Source organism: Pongo pygmaeus, chromosome 16 (assembly GCF_028885625.2).
Source record: "Pongo pygmaeus isolate AG05252 chromosome 16, NHGRI_mPonPyg2-v2.0_pri, whole genome shotgun sequence".
Classification (NCBI taxonomy): Eukaryota; Metazoa; Chordata; class Mammalia; order Primates; family Hominidae; genus Pongo; species Pongo pygmaeus.
This window is the reverse complement of record NC_072389.2, coordinates 68,658,843-68,671,986: the sequence shown is the minus strand read 5'-3', so window position 1 is coordinate 68,671,986 and position 13,144 is coordinate 68,658,843. Positions and strand designations below refer to the sequence as shown.

At 44.0% G+C, this 13,144-nt stretch overlaps 1 protein-coding gene across 3 annotated transcripts in view; it reads right to left on the bottom strand.

The window, feature by feature from the left end:
- Positions 1-7,144, bottom strand: part of APH1B (aph-1 homolog B, gamma-secretase subunit) — a 28,296-nt gene extending 21,152 nt beyond the window's left edge. For 2 of the 3 annotated variants that reach the window (XM_054450712.2, XM_054450713.2), the window contains exons 1-2: positions 6,877-7,144; positions 5,293-5,463 (exon numbers count right to left, since the gene is read on the bottom strand). In XM_054450712.2, the coding sequence (XP_054306687.1) occupies positions 5,293-5,463; positions 6,877-6,989 (284 nt within the window). In that variant the 5' untranslated portion in view covers positions 6,990-7,144. Of the gene's footprint in view, positions 1-5,292; positions 5,464-6,686 lie in introns of all 3 variants that reach the window. The other variant, XM_054450711.2, reaches the window with a different exon arrangement.
- Between the last annotated feature and the right edge of the window lie 6,000 nt (positions 7,145-13,144).

Sequence of the window (13,144 nt, the reverse complement as noted above, 5' to 3'; positions counted from 1 at the left end):
ATGGGAGAAAATATTTGCAAATCATATTTGAAAAAGGACTTACATCTACAGAACTCTTACAACTCAATAATAAAAAGACAAATAATCCAATTTAAGAGATAAATTGGGCATGGTGGCTCACACCTGTAATACCAGCATTTTGGGAGGCCAAGGTGGGCGGGTCGCTTGAGCTCAGGAGTTTGAGACCAGCCTGGGCAACATAGGGAGACTATGTCTCTAACAAAAAAATACAACAGTTAGCTGGGTGTGGTGGCATGCACTTATAGTCTTAGCTACTCAGGAGGCTAAGGGTGGGAGGATTGCTTGAGCCCCGGAGGCGGAAGTTGCAGTAAGCCATGATTGCGCCACTGCACTCTAGCCTGGGTGACAGAGCGAGACTGTGTCAATTAGTGAATCAATCAAAGATTTTAGCTATTTGATACAGCAAAGTACTACTATCACAAATATATTAAATAAATAAACTCAAAAGTTTAATAAGCTTCCTAATTCTACGTTATGGAAGTATGTGGGAGGAAAAGTAACAGCACTAAGAGTTCTCAATGTCAACATCAGGAAGTGAGAAAGTACAAAACATCATCAGTTTCTGGGTTCACTTCCATCTTACTGAAGTGGAAAATTCTTTGTTTGCATTTATTATTATGTTCCCAAGAACAAAAAAAGAAACAATTCAAATTTCAAAACTATAAACTTTGAAAAACTACTGCTAAATCACACCATCTTTCTCATTTGTTCTATCCTTTTTTGAATGTGCGTTATGAGAGAGAGAAAGGAGTATAAATACAAGTTAAATACGCCATTTTCGGAATTTTTAAAAATAGACACGCTGCTTAAAAGTTGCAGCAATGGTTGTCTTAATGTTTTTTTCTATAAATGGAAGATTTTCTAAAATTACAAAATATTTACAGTATCAACATTTTAAGACAAAATTGAATTAAATTACAAAAGTTTCCATCCAAACAGAAAAAATCCTAATGTCTGTTTTAGGCAAAATACAGGAGTTTCAAGCAACACAGAGTTGTCTAAACTGTATGTTTTTGGCAAAATACGATTATGTTTTAAGCAACATAACTTGGATTTTAAAAAAATTACTGTAGAAAGGGCTACCACACATGCCAATTTCTCATCATGCAAGGCTTTGCCAGGCTGAAAGTTACTATTCATTCATGTAAGAATAAGATTAGTAAGATTAAGTGACTAAGGCCTAACTCATGAAATAAAACTTATTTATTATTAGATTGCAATGAATATTTTGATCCAATTCCATATATTTATAAAAACTGGTATAAACTCTCCACATTTTAATCTTGGCACCAAATTCTGACAGCAAAAGTCTGAGGTAGCACTTTAAATTTAAAAGTTCAAGACCTACTTTGGCAGTGGAGATAAAGTATTGATTAAACCAAAGTCCCTATATTTGAATGCAATATAGCATAAGAGAGCAATGTAAATGTATCCATACAAATGTCAGTCATAAATAAAGTATTATAATAATTCTTAAATTGTTTTAATACAACTACATAACATTCAACATTTCTCAAATTTGCTGGGAAAATTTTGAATATTCTAAAGGCTTGTAAAAGATGCATTTTGCAAATGCAAACAAAGGTATCTGTTAGTACAAGTCTGTCCTACCATTTGCAAATTTCCAAAGGTCCTTTCAGAAAAGCAAACATGGTTTCCCTAGGAGCCTAAAGAGGCTTCTCTGAACTTCCTGGCATTCGAGCCTACAGACTGACAGCTGTAATTTCTTCCTCATGCGGTCCTACTCCTTTCCTGCCCTCATTAAAAAAGTGGACCCAGGCTCCTCACTGTAAAAAGAAAATTTTAAAAATTAAAAAAAAAAAAAAGAGGAACAAAAACGTGGATCTATGTTCAGCTACAGTCCTTTGGAGCCCTAAGTTAGTGCCAGGAAAATGTTGCCATTTCAGGTGGAAACCATGAAGATGCAAGGCAGTGAAGAACAGCCCATGCTCATTTTGTCACGCTGGTAATTCAGGTTTTAGAACATACAAGTCCTAAACTTTAAATTCTGTATTAGAAATTAAGTTGTTGTTGTTGTTTTTGTTTTTTGTTTTTCAAAATTAGACCCATGGCATGAAAATGCATATGGGCCAATGATGTCACTGACAGGAAAACCCAGTGCAATGTGAGGCTGAGCTGTGAAGAGTACAGTGCCCAGTCAGGGGCACTACTTAGTCCGCACTGCAGAATACCGTGCTGGGTCCTGAGCACAGGCAAAAACCAGGAGCTGACAAAAAGGGTCATGTCCACTGACCAAAAAGAACAAACAGCCTTTCTTTTGGAAAGGTTTGGAAGCCACAACCATGCCTGTTGAGGTCCAGGTGAAGAAATGAGGACTGTTCAATCTTGAAAGGGAGATAATTATAACCATGCAGCAGAGACTTCATTTACCTGGTACTTGAGTAAGGCAGAGGTCAGAAGGGAGTTTTTGTTTTTGCTTGTTTTTTTTTTTTTTAGACAGGGTCTGGCTCTGTCGCCCAGAATGGAGCACAGTGGCGCAATCACGGCTCACTGCAACCTCCGCCTCCTAGGTTCAAGTGATCCTCCCACCTCAACCTCCCGAGGAGCTGGGACCACTATGCCCAGTTAATTTTTGTATTTGTTGTAGAGACAGGGTTTTGCCATGTTGCCCAGGCTGGTCTCGAAATCCTCAGCTCAAGCAATTGGCCTACCGTGCTTTCCCAAAGTGTTACAGTTACAGGCATGAGCCACCAAGCCCAGCGGAGGTAGATGTGATTACCTTAATGATATTCTACAGTTAAAGCTTAAAATTGTAGAATGGTAGTAACCATTCTGCCACATACCAGAAACATTCAAACACAGCTAGATGTCCATCTATTAGGGATGTTGTATTACCATGGAAATTTCTGTGTTACCTATGATATTTATTTATTCCCATGTAATATTTCCAGGTACTAATGGGAATTTCATTTTTGAAACTTTTCTAAGATATGATTTTTACTTCTAAGCAATGGCCTCCTGGATTTCAATTTCTAATTTAAATTCCTTCATTACGAAAAGGGAATTCAGTATCTGGTATTAAAAGCAAAGAGTAACAAATACAGAAAACCTAGCATATTGGCAAGAACAAGTTATCAGAAGCCTATGAAAAGAGTTGTTGTTGAGGTTCCTCTTGGTTATAGCCATGAAATTCATGGACAGCCTTAATTACTTCATTTGTGCAAATGAAAAAAGACAGCACATTTATCACTCTACTAAGTCTTACTACATACTCAAAGCCAATCTCATGACTGCCTGAAAGGAAATATGGTTCCAAGTTTCAGCTGTGTTTCAAATCAGTGGTTTCATGTGAGGCCCTCATAAGTCCTAGAGAAGACCTACTTTCTGGCCCAACAAGGGAACCCAAGGCATTTTTTAAAATGTAATTTTCTATTATTGATTTAAAACTACAGGAAATACCACAAAATGAACTCCTATTTTCCCCTACCACAGTCAAAATAATGGAAGGCATGGTCTCCATAAGAATTATTTATCTTGGCCAGGCGTGGTGGCTCAGGCCTGTAATCCTAACACTTTGGGAGGCCAAGGTGGGCAGATCACTTGAGGTCAGGAGTTTGAAACCAGCCTGGCGAACATGGTGAAACCCCGTCTCTACTAAAATTACAAAAATTAGCCGGGCGTGGTGGTGCACGCCTGTAATCCCAGCTACTTGGGAGGCTGAGGCAGGACAATCGCTTGAACCCAGGAGGCAGAGGTTGCTGTGAGCTGAGATTGCGCCATTGCACTCCAGCCTGGGCAACAGGAGCGAAAACTCTGTCTCAAAAAAAAAAAAAAAAAAAAAAGAATTATCTGTGGGCAGCAAGCCACCCAGGCGCCAAGGCAAAAGACAGAGGACACGAGCTGTTCCAGTATAATAAAACATAAAACAAGAATAGTTATACCAGATATAGATCTTAGAGATGATTATATATGAATATCATTAATCATTAGTTGGTAGCAATTACTCTTTATTCCAATATTATAATAATCCTTGCTCTAAAATCATAACCTAGGAGAAACCAGGCCATCCAGAGATAGGAGCTGAGGGGACACAGTGAGGAGTGACCAGAAGACAAGAGTGCGAGCCTTCTGTTATGCCCAGACAGGGCCACCAGAAGGGCTCCTTGGTCTAGCGGTGACGCCAGCATCTGGGAAGACGCCCGTTGCCGAGCGGACGGTGGTCTAGCGGTAGTGAAAAGTGTCAAGGAACAACACCTGCTACTTAGCAGACTGGGAAAGGGAGGCCGCCTTTCCCCCGGGGAGTTTAGAGAAGACTCTGCTCCTCCCCCTCTTGTGGAGGGCCTGACATCAGTCAGACCGGCCCACAGTTATTTGGAGGCCTAACCGTCTCCCTGTGATGCTGTGCTTAAGTGGTCACTCTCCCAGTCCGCCTTCATGTTCCATCCTGTACACCTGGCTCTGCCTTCTAGCTAGCAGTAGTCAATTAGTGAAAGTACTAAAAGTCTCTGATATGCAGAAATAATGGCATAAGCTGTCTTTCTCTGTGTCTCCTCTCCCTCTCTGCCTCGGCTGCCAGGCAGGGAAGGGCCCCCTGTCCAGTGGACACGTGACCCACGTGACCTTATCTATCATTGGAGATGACTCACACTCTTTACCCTGCCCCTTTTGCTTTATATCCAATAAATAACAGCGCAGCCAGACATTCGGGGCCACTACTGGTCTCCATGCATTGGTGGTAGTGGTCCCCCGGGCCCAGCTGTCTTTTATCTCTTTGTCTTGTGTCTTTATTTCTACACTCTCTCGTCGCCGCACACGGGGAGAGACCCACCGACCCTGTGGGGCTGGTCCCTACAATTATCTTTGGTGGTGGCAAAGAGAACATATACATTCTAAGCTGGAATGATTTCTGTAGTTGTTTTAATGCTCCCCTAGCTTGTCTGTCTCCATGACACTTATCTACTATACCAGTGTATTTCTTGTTCATTCATTTATTGTCTGTCTCTTCCTACTATAATATAACCTCCATGAAGCCAGAGACTGTCTTTTAATCACTGATGTATCCCCAGTACCTAGGATAGTGTCTGGGATTGATTCTCAAGAAATATTTTTTTGAATAAAGGAAGGAAGGAAATAAGAAATTTCCACAAGATAAAAGAACACTCCATATTTTCAGGCTGGAAATGTACCAATCTCTTGGCTTAGTACTATGTAGGAGGGCACAGATACAATACTATATTCATGTTTCAAATGACTAAATCATAACTAAAATCTAACTGGAGAAAAAAAAGGTAAGGCAGGTATTTAACTTACTTTAGGAGTCTATAGTATGCAAATCGGAACATTTCTTGAATATAGACGGAGACAAACGTTCCAAAGATCAGCAGATATTTCTGTGTTGGTCCATCTTTGTTGTCAATAATGACTCTTGCCATGAACCAAACAAGGGACGAAATCAGTAGAGACACCAACCAGAAGAAAGCTCTGAAAAACACGGGAAAAAAAGTTACAAGTGAACATCAGTACAGGATTAATAATGTTTAAAAGCAGAAAAAAAAAAACCTGCTTGAGGAGGAGATTTCTTGACGTTTTAATAAGGGAAAAAAAAGTCCTCATAAAGTGATACTCTGATCAGTTGTTCTTAACAGTGCATTTTCCTTGGTGAGACAAACGTGTCCAAGAGGAAGGCTGAGGTTTCCTGACAATTACTTTTTTCAGTGACCCTGCTACTTCCAAGTACCTCTGCAGACTCTGCCAAGGACTGTCTAGCTAGAAACTTGGTTATTTGTTACTCTTTCTAATCAATGCTCTGCCCATTAATGAGCCAAAACAAGAAAATACACAACTCTGATTACTGCAATTTTCATATTCTTAAAACTTATAAGAAATTATGGATTTACTGGTCAGATATCTGCAAAGATGAGTATCTTTCCCGGAAAAATATCTACATCTCTATTAATAAGGTGATTGGTATAAAATTCAACTTGAAAACCTGTGTTCTGATCTGGATCAGTATCCAAGCCCTCCAGGGGTCTTACAGCACCGCTGGGGATTCTAATGATTATAGCGAGCTTTACAAAGCTTTCCCCAAATCTCTATTATTTTTAAAATGACATGCAGCGAAGCACTTTCAATACGTTTGTGGGAGGTGAAGAAACGCAGAAAAGGCGGAATCATTGGCCTAGTCTGGTGCCAAGAGAGACTCATCAGGGGAGGGGGGATGTGGTATGTGCAAGTAAGAGCCAGGTGATGACTGCGATGGGACACCAGAGTCCGGTATTTACCAAGCTCCCAGAAGGAGACGCACAGTCATGTGCTTCGGTGTTTTTACAGGTTTCCACCCTTTAGCTGCACAACGGAACCATCCAAAAGGAGCTTAAAAATTTTTTTTTTTCTGAAGCCCGAATCCCATCCACTAGACATTCTGATTCAATGGATCGGGGTGGGGGTGGGCATCGGCATGTTTTAAAGCACCTGGCCACAGGTGATTCTAATTGGCAGAAGTCGCGCACTACTATCCTAAACGCCAATGGTTCTTAACCCTTTGGGGATTACAGATGCCTTTGAGAATCTGAGGGAAATTACGGACTCCCCCTCCAGAAAATGAAGGATGCATATATGAACTTATCCATAATTTTTTAATACAACTTTAGTAGCTTCACGGATCACTAAACCCCACCCACGGGCCCCAGGCAAAAGGCCCTGACCCCCAGTGTGGCTTCTTCCTAAGAGGGCGAGGCGCCTTTGGGGAGCGGGATCTCCGGTCTCCCCCTCTCAACCCTCCTCCCGTCTGAAACGCAACAAGGTCGAGCCGCGCGGTGGGGCGCCGAGGGTCGCGGGTAACCCCAGCGGGGTGGGGAGCCCCGGCGTCCGGGTTTCCCGACGCGACCGCCTCACCCGGCGATGAGGAAGATGATACGCAACGGCTCGGTGGCGATGGTGAAGACATAAAGGGCGAGCGCAGGCCCGAAGGCAATGAAGGCGCAGCCGAAGAACACGGCCGCAGTCATGGCCACCGCGGAAACCGACCCAGGGGCCCGTTGGGGACGCGAGATGCTCCCGGCGCGGGCGGGGTTCGGTGGGTGGGGCTTGGAGTGGGGGGCTAAGCGGGACGCGGGGGGCGGGGCGAGGCTCAGGGGTAGGCACGGCGACGGGGACGGGGGCGGGGCACGTGGGGCGGGGGCGGGGCTCGGAGGCGGGGCACGTGGGTCGCGGGGCGAGGCGGGGCGAGGCGGGGCGTGGGGGTAAACGCTAGGGCCTGGGGGACTGGGCGGGGCGTGGGCTGAGGGCGCCGGGCGCAGGGGCGGGCTCAAGGCGGTGAGCGCGGCCCCCACCATTGGGCCCTCTGCCTTACCGGGTGTCCGGAAGCTCCAGGGCCACGCCGTAGCTTCTGCTCCCGAGGCGGGCGTCCTCGGCGACGTTAGAGCCCGAGCCATCGCCGCACCCCCACAAATACACTCCGATCGGGTTCCAGTGCCGGCCGCGAGGTGGCTAAGAGAAGGGGAGCTCCCCAGCCCACCTTCGAGTCGCATGCCCCGAGAACAGGCAGAGATTCCAAGTCAACTGAAGAGACTAAAGAAAAACGTAGCGCAGTAACAAGCAGGATTCCTTTTTAAATAGTTTTTTTTTTTTTTAAGTACATTTTACCGTTTGGATAGTTGCGGGAACTTCGTACTCCATCCTGTATAAAACCTAGGCTGGGATAGCAGTGACCCCGGGGATAACCCACAGATGGTAAAATGATGAAAGAGTGGTGGAAGAAGCTGCCCTTCTCAGGGCTGTTTCAGCCAAATGGTTTTTATTTTTTTCCCAATTCTTCAAAAAAGTTGTTGTTTGCAGGCATTCTGTGAGCACCCTACAAGCAATAGTAACATCTCCCTGCTCCGTCTTCTCACAGTCGTCCATTTCACTTGCTTATTTTTCTTGCCTGTTAAAACGCGAACTCCTGGGGGACAGGGACTTTGCTTTGCTCTTTGTTGTTTCCTCAGCACCTAGAAGTTCACTAATATCTGTTCAATAAGTGAAATAATTTAAAAAGTGGAAGTTATAAACATCTATAACAATTTCTGAAAGGTTTAAAAATTAAAACTTAAGTTCTCTGATCATTCACATCCAAGTTAGATTTTTCTTTATGTTGAATAATACTTCGTCGGTTATTTTGATCAGTGTGCCTGACACAGGTTAAGTGCTATATAAGTGTTAACCACTCCTACATAATGCCCATCATGAACAAAGATTTTGGCAATCCACATTTAAAAAAACACCAGTAGACAAATGTTGGGACCTGACAGAAGTTTTGCAGCTCGCCCCTGAAAATGCACCTTCAAATAATACAACTGCAGGTATTTAATTCTTACAGAAAAACATTACCTTTGCCCATTTAAAAGTCATATATATTTCCATTCACTCCCACAGAATACTTCTTCAGATTCCAGTGACTGTATTTTGAATGGTCAGATCCCAGCACAATACCTATCAAAACTCAGGTCGAGACAACAGTTCAGAGTGATAGATCTGCTTTGTAAATATATGGAAAATGCGATTCCAGACTGGAGGTCCTCGGTGCAACGCAGGTATGAGATGGCAGTGGCCTGAATCAGGGAATTAGCAGGACTCTGGAGGGAAGCAGACAAATTTAATAGAAGTTTAGGAATTGTACAAACAGAATTTAGTGACTAGAGTGAGATGGGGGAAGAGTCAATGATGAGGGCCTCTAGAGGGTTCGGGCTTAAGTGGATGCTGTGCAGACAGGAGGAGGAGACAATATGGCAAAGTAGACACGATAATGAGTACCATTTTGTTATTTTGTTGTTATTGTTTTGGAGACGGAGTCTCACTCTGTCGTCCAGGCTGGAGTGCAGTGGCGTGATCTCAGCTCACTGCAACCTCTGCCTCCCGAGTTCAAGCAATTATCCTGCCTCAGCTTCCCGAGTATCTGGGACTATAGGCACGCGCCATCATGCCTGGGTTATTTTCGTATTTTAGTAGAGACAGTGTGAACAATGTTGGCCAGGCCAGTCTCGAACTCCTGGCCTCAAGTGACTTGCCCACCTCAGCCTCCCAAAGTGCTGGGATTACAGGCGTGAGCCACCGTGCCCGGCCTTCATTTTGGACGCCTTGAGACTGAGATACTTGTAGCACTCCAAATGGAGGTGTTCAGTAGGCAACTACATACACAGGATCAGGAGAGAAATGGACTGAACATCAGAGCTGAGACCAGAATACCTGAAGCCGTGAGAGTACATAGAATAGAATCACCTAGATAGCTAGTAAAGCCAGAACAAGGCCTATGTCAGAACACCAACATTAAAGGTATGAGGAGAAGAGGAACCTCATAAGAAACTGAAAAGGAGTGGCCAAGAGGGTAACAAGAAAACTGGGGGAATGTGGTGCTGTGGAAGCCAAGGGGAAAACATTTCAGAAAGAAGGGATGTCGAGAGGTTAAACAAGTGGCCATGCACAGTGGCTCACGCCTGTAATCCCAGCACTTTGGGAGGCCAAGGCAGGCGGATCACTTGAGGTCAGGAGTTTGAGACCAGCCTGGCCAACATGGTGAAACCCTGCCTCTACTAAAAATACAAAAATTAGCTGGGCATGGTGGCAGGCACCTGTAATCCCAGCTACTCAGGAGGCTGAGACAGAAGGATCACTTGAACGTGGGAGGCGGAGGTTGCAGTGAGCCAAGAGTGTGCCACTGTACTCCAGCCTGGGCCACAGAGTGAGACTCCTCCGTCTCAAAACAAACAACAAAACAACAACAACAACAACAAAACAAGCTACCAGTGAATTATATCCACTGAGTATAGCCACTCTGAGTATATCCACTCTGAGTATATCCACTCTGTATAGCCATACAGAGGTCATCAGTGACTCAGACATAGGGGTAAAAGGCAGTCTGTAAAATCTTCTCACATGAATGTGTGGTAAGAAAAAAAAGGAAAGAGGAGAAAATGGAGAAATTTAGCTTTAGAGGAGAAAATGGAGAAATTTAGCTTTAGAGGAGAGGAGACAGGACACCAGCTGAAGGAAGACAGGAAATGGAGGGATCCTCAGAGTACTCCACCCAGTTTCCTTGGTAACAAGTGATGCAATTTCAATCCTGCTGTGATCCTGAAGGTCAGAGTGAAGTTACCAGCCCTAAGAGAGTCAAACCTAGGACCCAGCTTTCAAGCAGCACTGGTTTTGTTGATGGTACAAGATGAGAGTCTTAACTACATTCTCTTAGAGTTTTTTCAACTTCAGCTTGCACACAATATTCACAAGTAAATTTTTTTTAAAGGCAATGCAAGAGGAAGTGGCTGGGCACAGTGGCTTACGCTGTAATCCCAACACTTTGGGAGGCTGAGGCGGGTGGATCACTTGAGGTCAGGAGTTTGAGACCAGTCTAGCCAATATGGTGAAACCCCGTCTCTACTAAACATACAAAAATTAACTGGGCGTGGTGGCATACATCTGTAGTCCCAGCTACTCAGGAGGCGAAGGCACTAGAATTGCTTGAACCCGGGAGGCAGAGGTTGCAGTGAGCCAAGATCATGCCACTGCACTCCAGCCTGGGTGACAGAGCGAGACTCCAACTCAAAAGTAAATAAGTAAATAAATAAGTAAGGGCAATGCAAGAGGAAGAAACCTTAAGAAACAAAAACAAGGAGGGCAAATATTGGTCATAAGAAATCAGATAAAGAATTATTACCTAGTTTATACTAAGTGTCCATGTTTATAATGCCAAGTTGATTTAATTTATAAACCATAAAGCTAAATACCTTCATTGAGATATCAGAGAGAAAACTGCAATGATGGTAGAGTATCAAATGATCTGTATTAGAGAAATGACCAGTGTTTTCTTAGAATTTTAGAGCTAAGAAAGGACATAGAGATTATCCAATATAATTTTTTTTAAAAGCAAACAGAGGATACAACAAGCCTAGAAAATACTCTATTACCGAGCAGCTGGACCCGCTTGGAACCTGGAAGTCTTGATTTCTAGTTCAGGTCTCTTTTTGCTAGATCCAGCTGCCTCAGTTGAAGCCTGAGACATTTTGATAATTTATTGACTAATGTTACTACCTATTTGAAATTTTTCCCTAAAGTTTTATTGCAATATTTACTCATAAGAAACAAAAACTCATTTCATGTGTTTAGCAGTTGCTATTCTTAACCACAGCAATTTGTTTTTCTTTCATGTCATCACCCAACTACTTTCACCTTAGGTGAATGTATATTTATTTATTTTAATTTATTATATATTTATTTTATTTGCTATGGTGCATTCTCATATATCCCTGGAACTAATATCGGAACACGAATCTTGAGGGTTAGAATCATGAAGTGGGAGAGAAGGTTTAGTGAATTTATCAATACCTAAACAACATTCTGGGTGATTTTATTAAAAGCAAATCCTTCTATACTTAATAAAGATTAATATAGTGTAAGATACACACAGATTAAGATAGTATAAGGCAGTGGTCCCCAACCTTTTTGGTAGCAGGGACTGGTTTCGTGGAAGACAATTTTTCCATGGACTGTGGGTTGGGGTGATGGGGATGGTTTCAGGATGAAACTGTTCCACCTCAGATCATCAGGCATTAGATTCTCATAAGGAGCACAAAACCTAGATCCCTCACATGCACAATTCACGATAGGGTTCACACTCCTATGAGAATCTAATGCCGCCATTGATCTGGCAGGAGGCAGAGTTCAGGCAATAATGCTTACTGGCCTGCCGCTCACCTCCTGCTGTGTGGCCCAGTTCCTAAAAACCAGAGACCAGTACCTATCCATGTCCCCAGAACTGGGGACCCCTGTAAGGTGTTTAACAAAGATTAAAAGATAAGAACCAGAATAAAGATCATATAAGGCCAAGGTGGGAGGATTGCTTGAGCCCAGGACTTCAAGACCAGCCTAGGCAACATGGTGAAACCCCATTTCTACAAAAAATACAAAAATTAGGCCAGGCGCAGTGACTCATACCTGTAATCCCAGCACTTTGGGAGGCTAAGGTGGGCAGATCACCTGAGGTCAGGAGTTTGAAACCAGCCCGGCCAACATGGGGAAAACCCATCTACTAAAAATACAAAAATTGGCTGGACGCGGTGGTTCACGCCTGTAATCCCAGCACTTGGGGAGGCTGAGGTGAGCGGACTGCCTGAGCTCAGGAGTTCGCAACCAGCCTGTGCAACATGGTGAAACTGCATCTCTACTAAAATACAAAAAATTAGCTGGGCATGGTGGCAGGCACCTGTAGTCCCAGCTACTCCGGAGGCTGAGGAGGAGAATCGCTTGAACCCAGGAGGTGGAGGTGGCAGTGGAGGTGGCAGTGAGCCGAGATCACGCCACTGCACTCTGGCCTGGGCAACAGAGCGAGACTCCGTCTCAAAAACAAAAACAAAAAACAAAACCAAGAAACAGAAAAATTAGCTGGCCCTGGTGGCGCACGCTTGTAATCCCAGCTACTTAGGAGGCTGAGGCAGGAGAACCGCTTGAACCCGGGAGGCAGAGGTTGCAGTGAGCCAAGATCGCGCCTCTGCACTCCAGCCTGGGCGACAAAGCAAAACTCTGTCTCAAAAAAAAAAATTAGCCAGGTGTGATGGCCCACACCTATAGTCCCAACTACTCAGGAGGCTGCGGTAGGAGGATTGCTTGAGCCCGGGAGGTCAAGGCTGCAGTGAGCTAAGATTGCACCACTGCACTTCAGCCTGGATGACAGAGTGAAACTGTCTGAAAGTAAATGGAGAACAAAACTTCTAAATTACACTTAGCTCCCAAATTACACTTCACTTACTTCATGGGGAATGTTAATTTTGATGATGACTGAAGTACTGATTCTTTCATTTATGTATTATTATTTTGACACAGAATCTCACTTCTGTCGCCCAGGCTGGAGTGCAGTGGCACTATCACAGCTCACTGCAGCCTAACCTCCTGGGCACAAGCGATCCTCCCACTTCAGCCTCCTGAGTAGCTGGGACTACGGGTGCGTGCCACCACGCCTGGATAATTTTTGTATTTTTTTGTAGAGACAGGGTTTCTCCATGTTGCCCAGGCTGGTCTCCAACTCCTGAGCTCAAGTGATCCACCTGCCTCAGGCTCCTGGAGTTTTGGGATTACAGGCGTGAGCCACTGTGCCAGGCGATTCTTTCATTTATTAAACACCTACCATGTGCCAAGC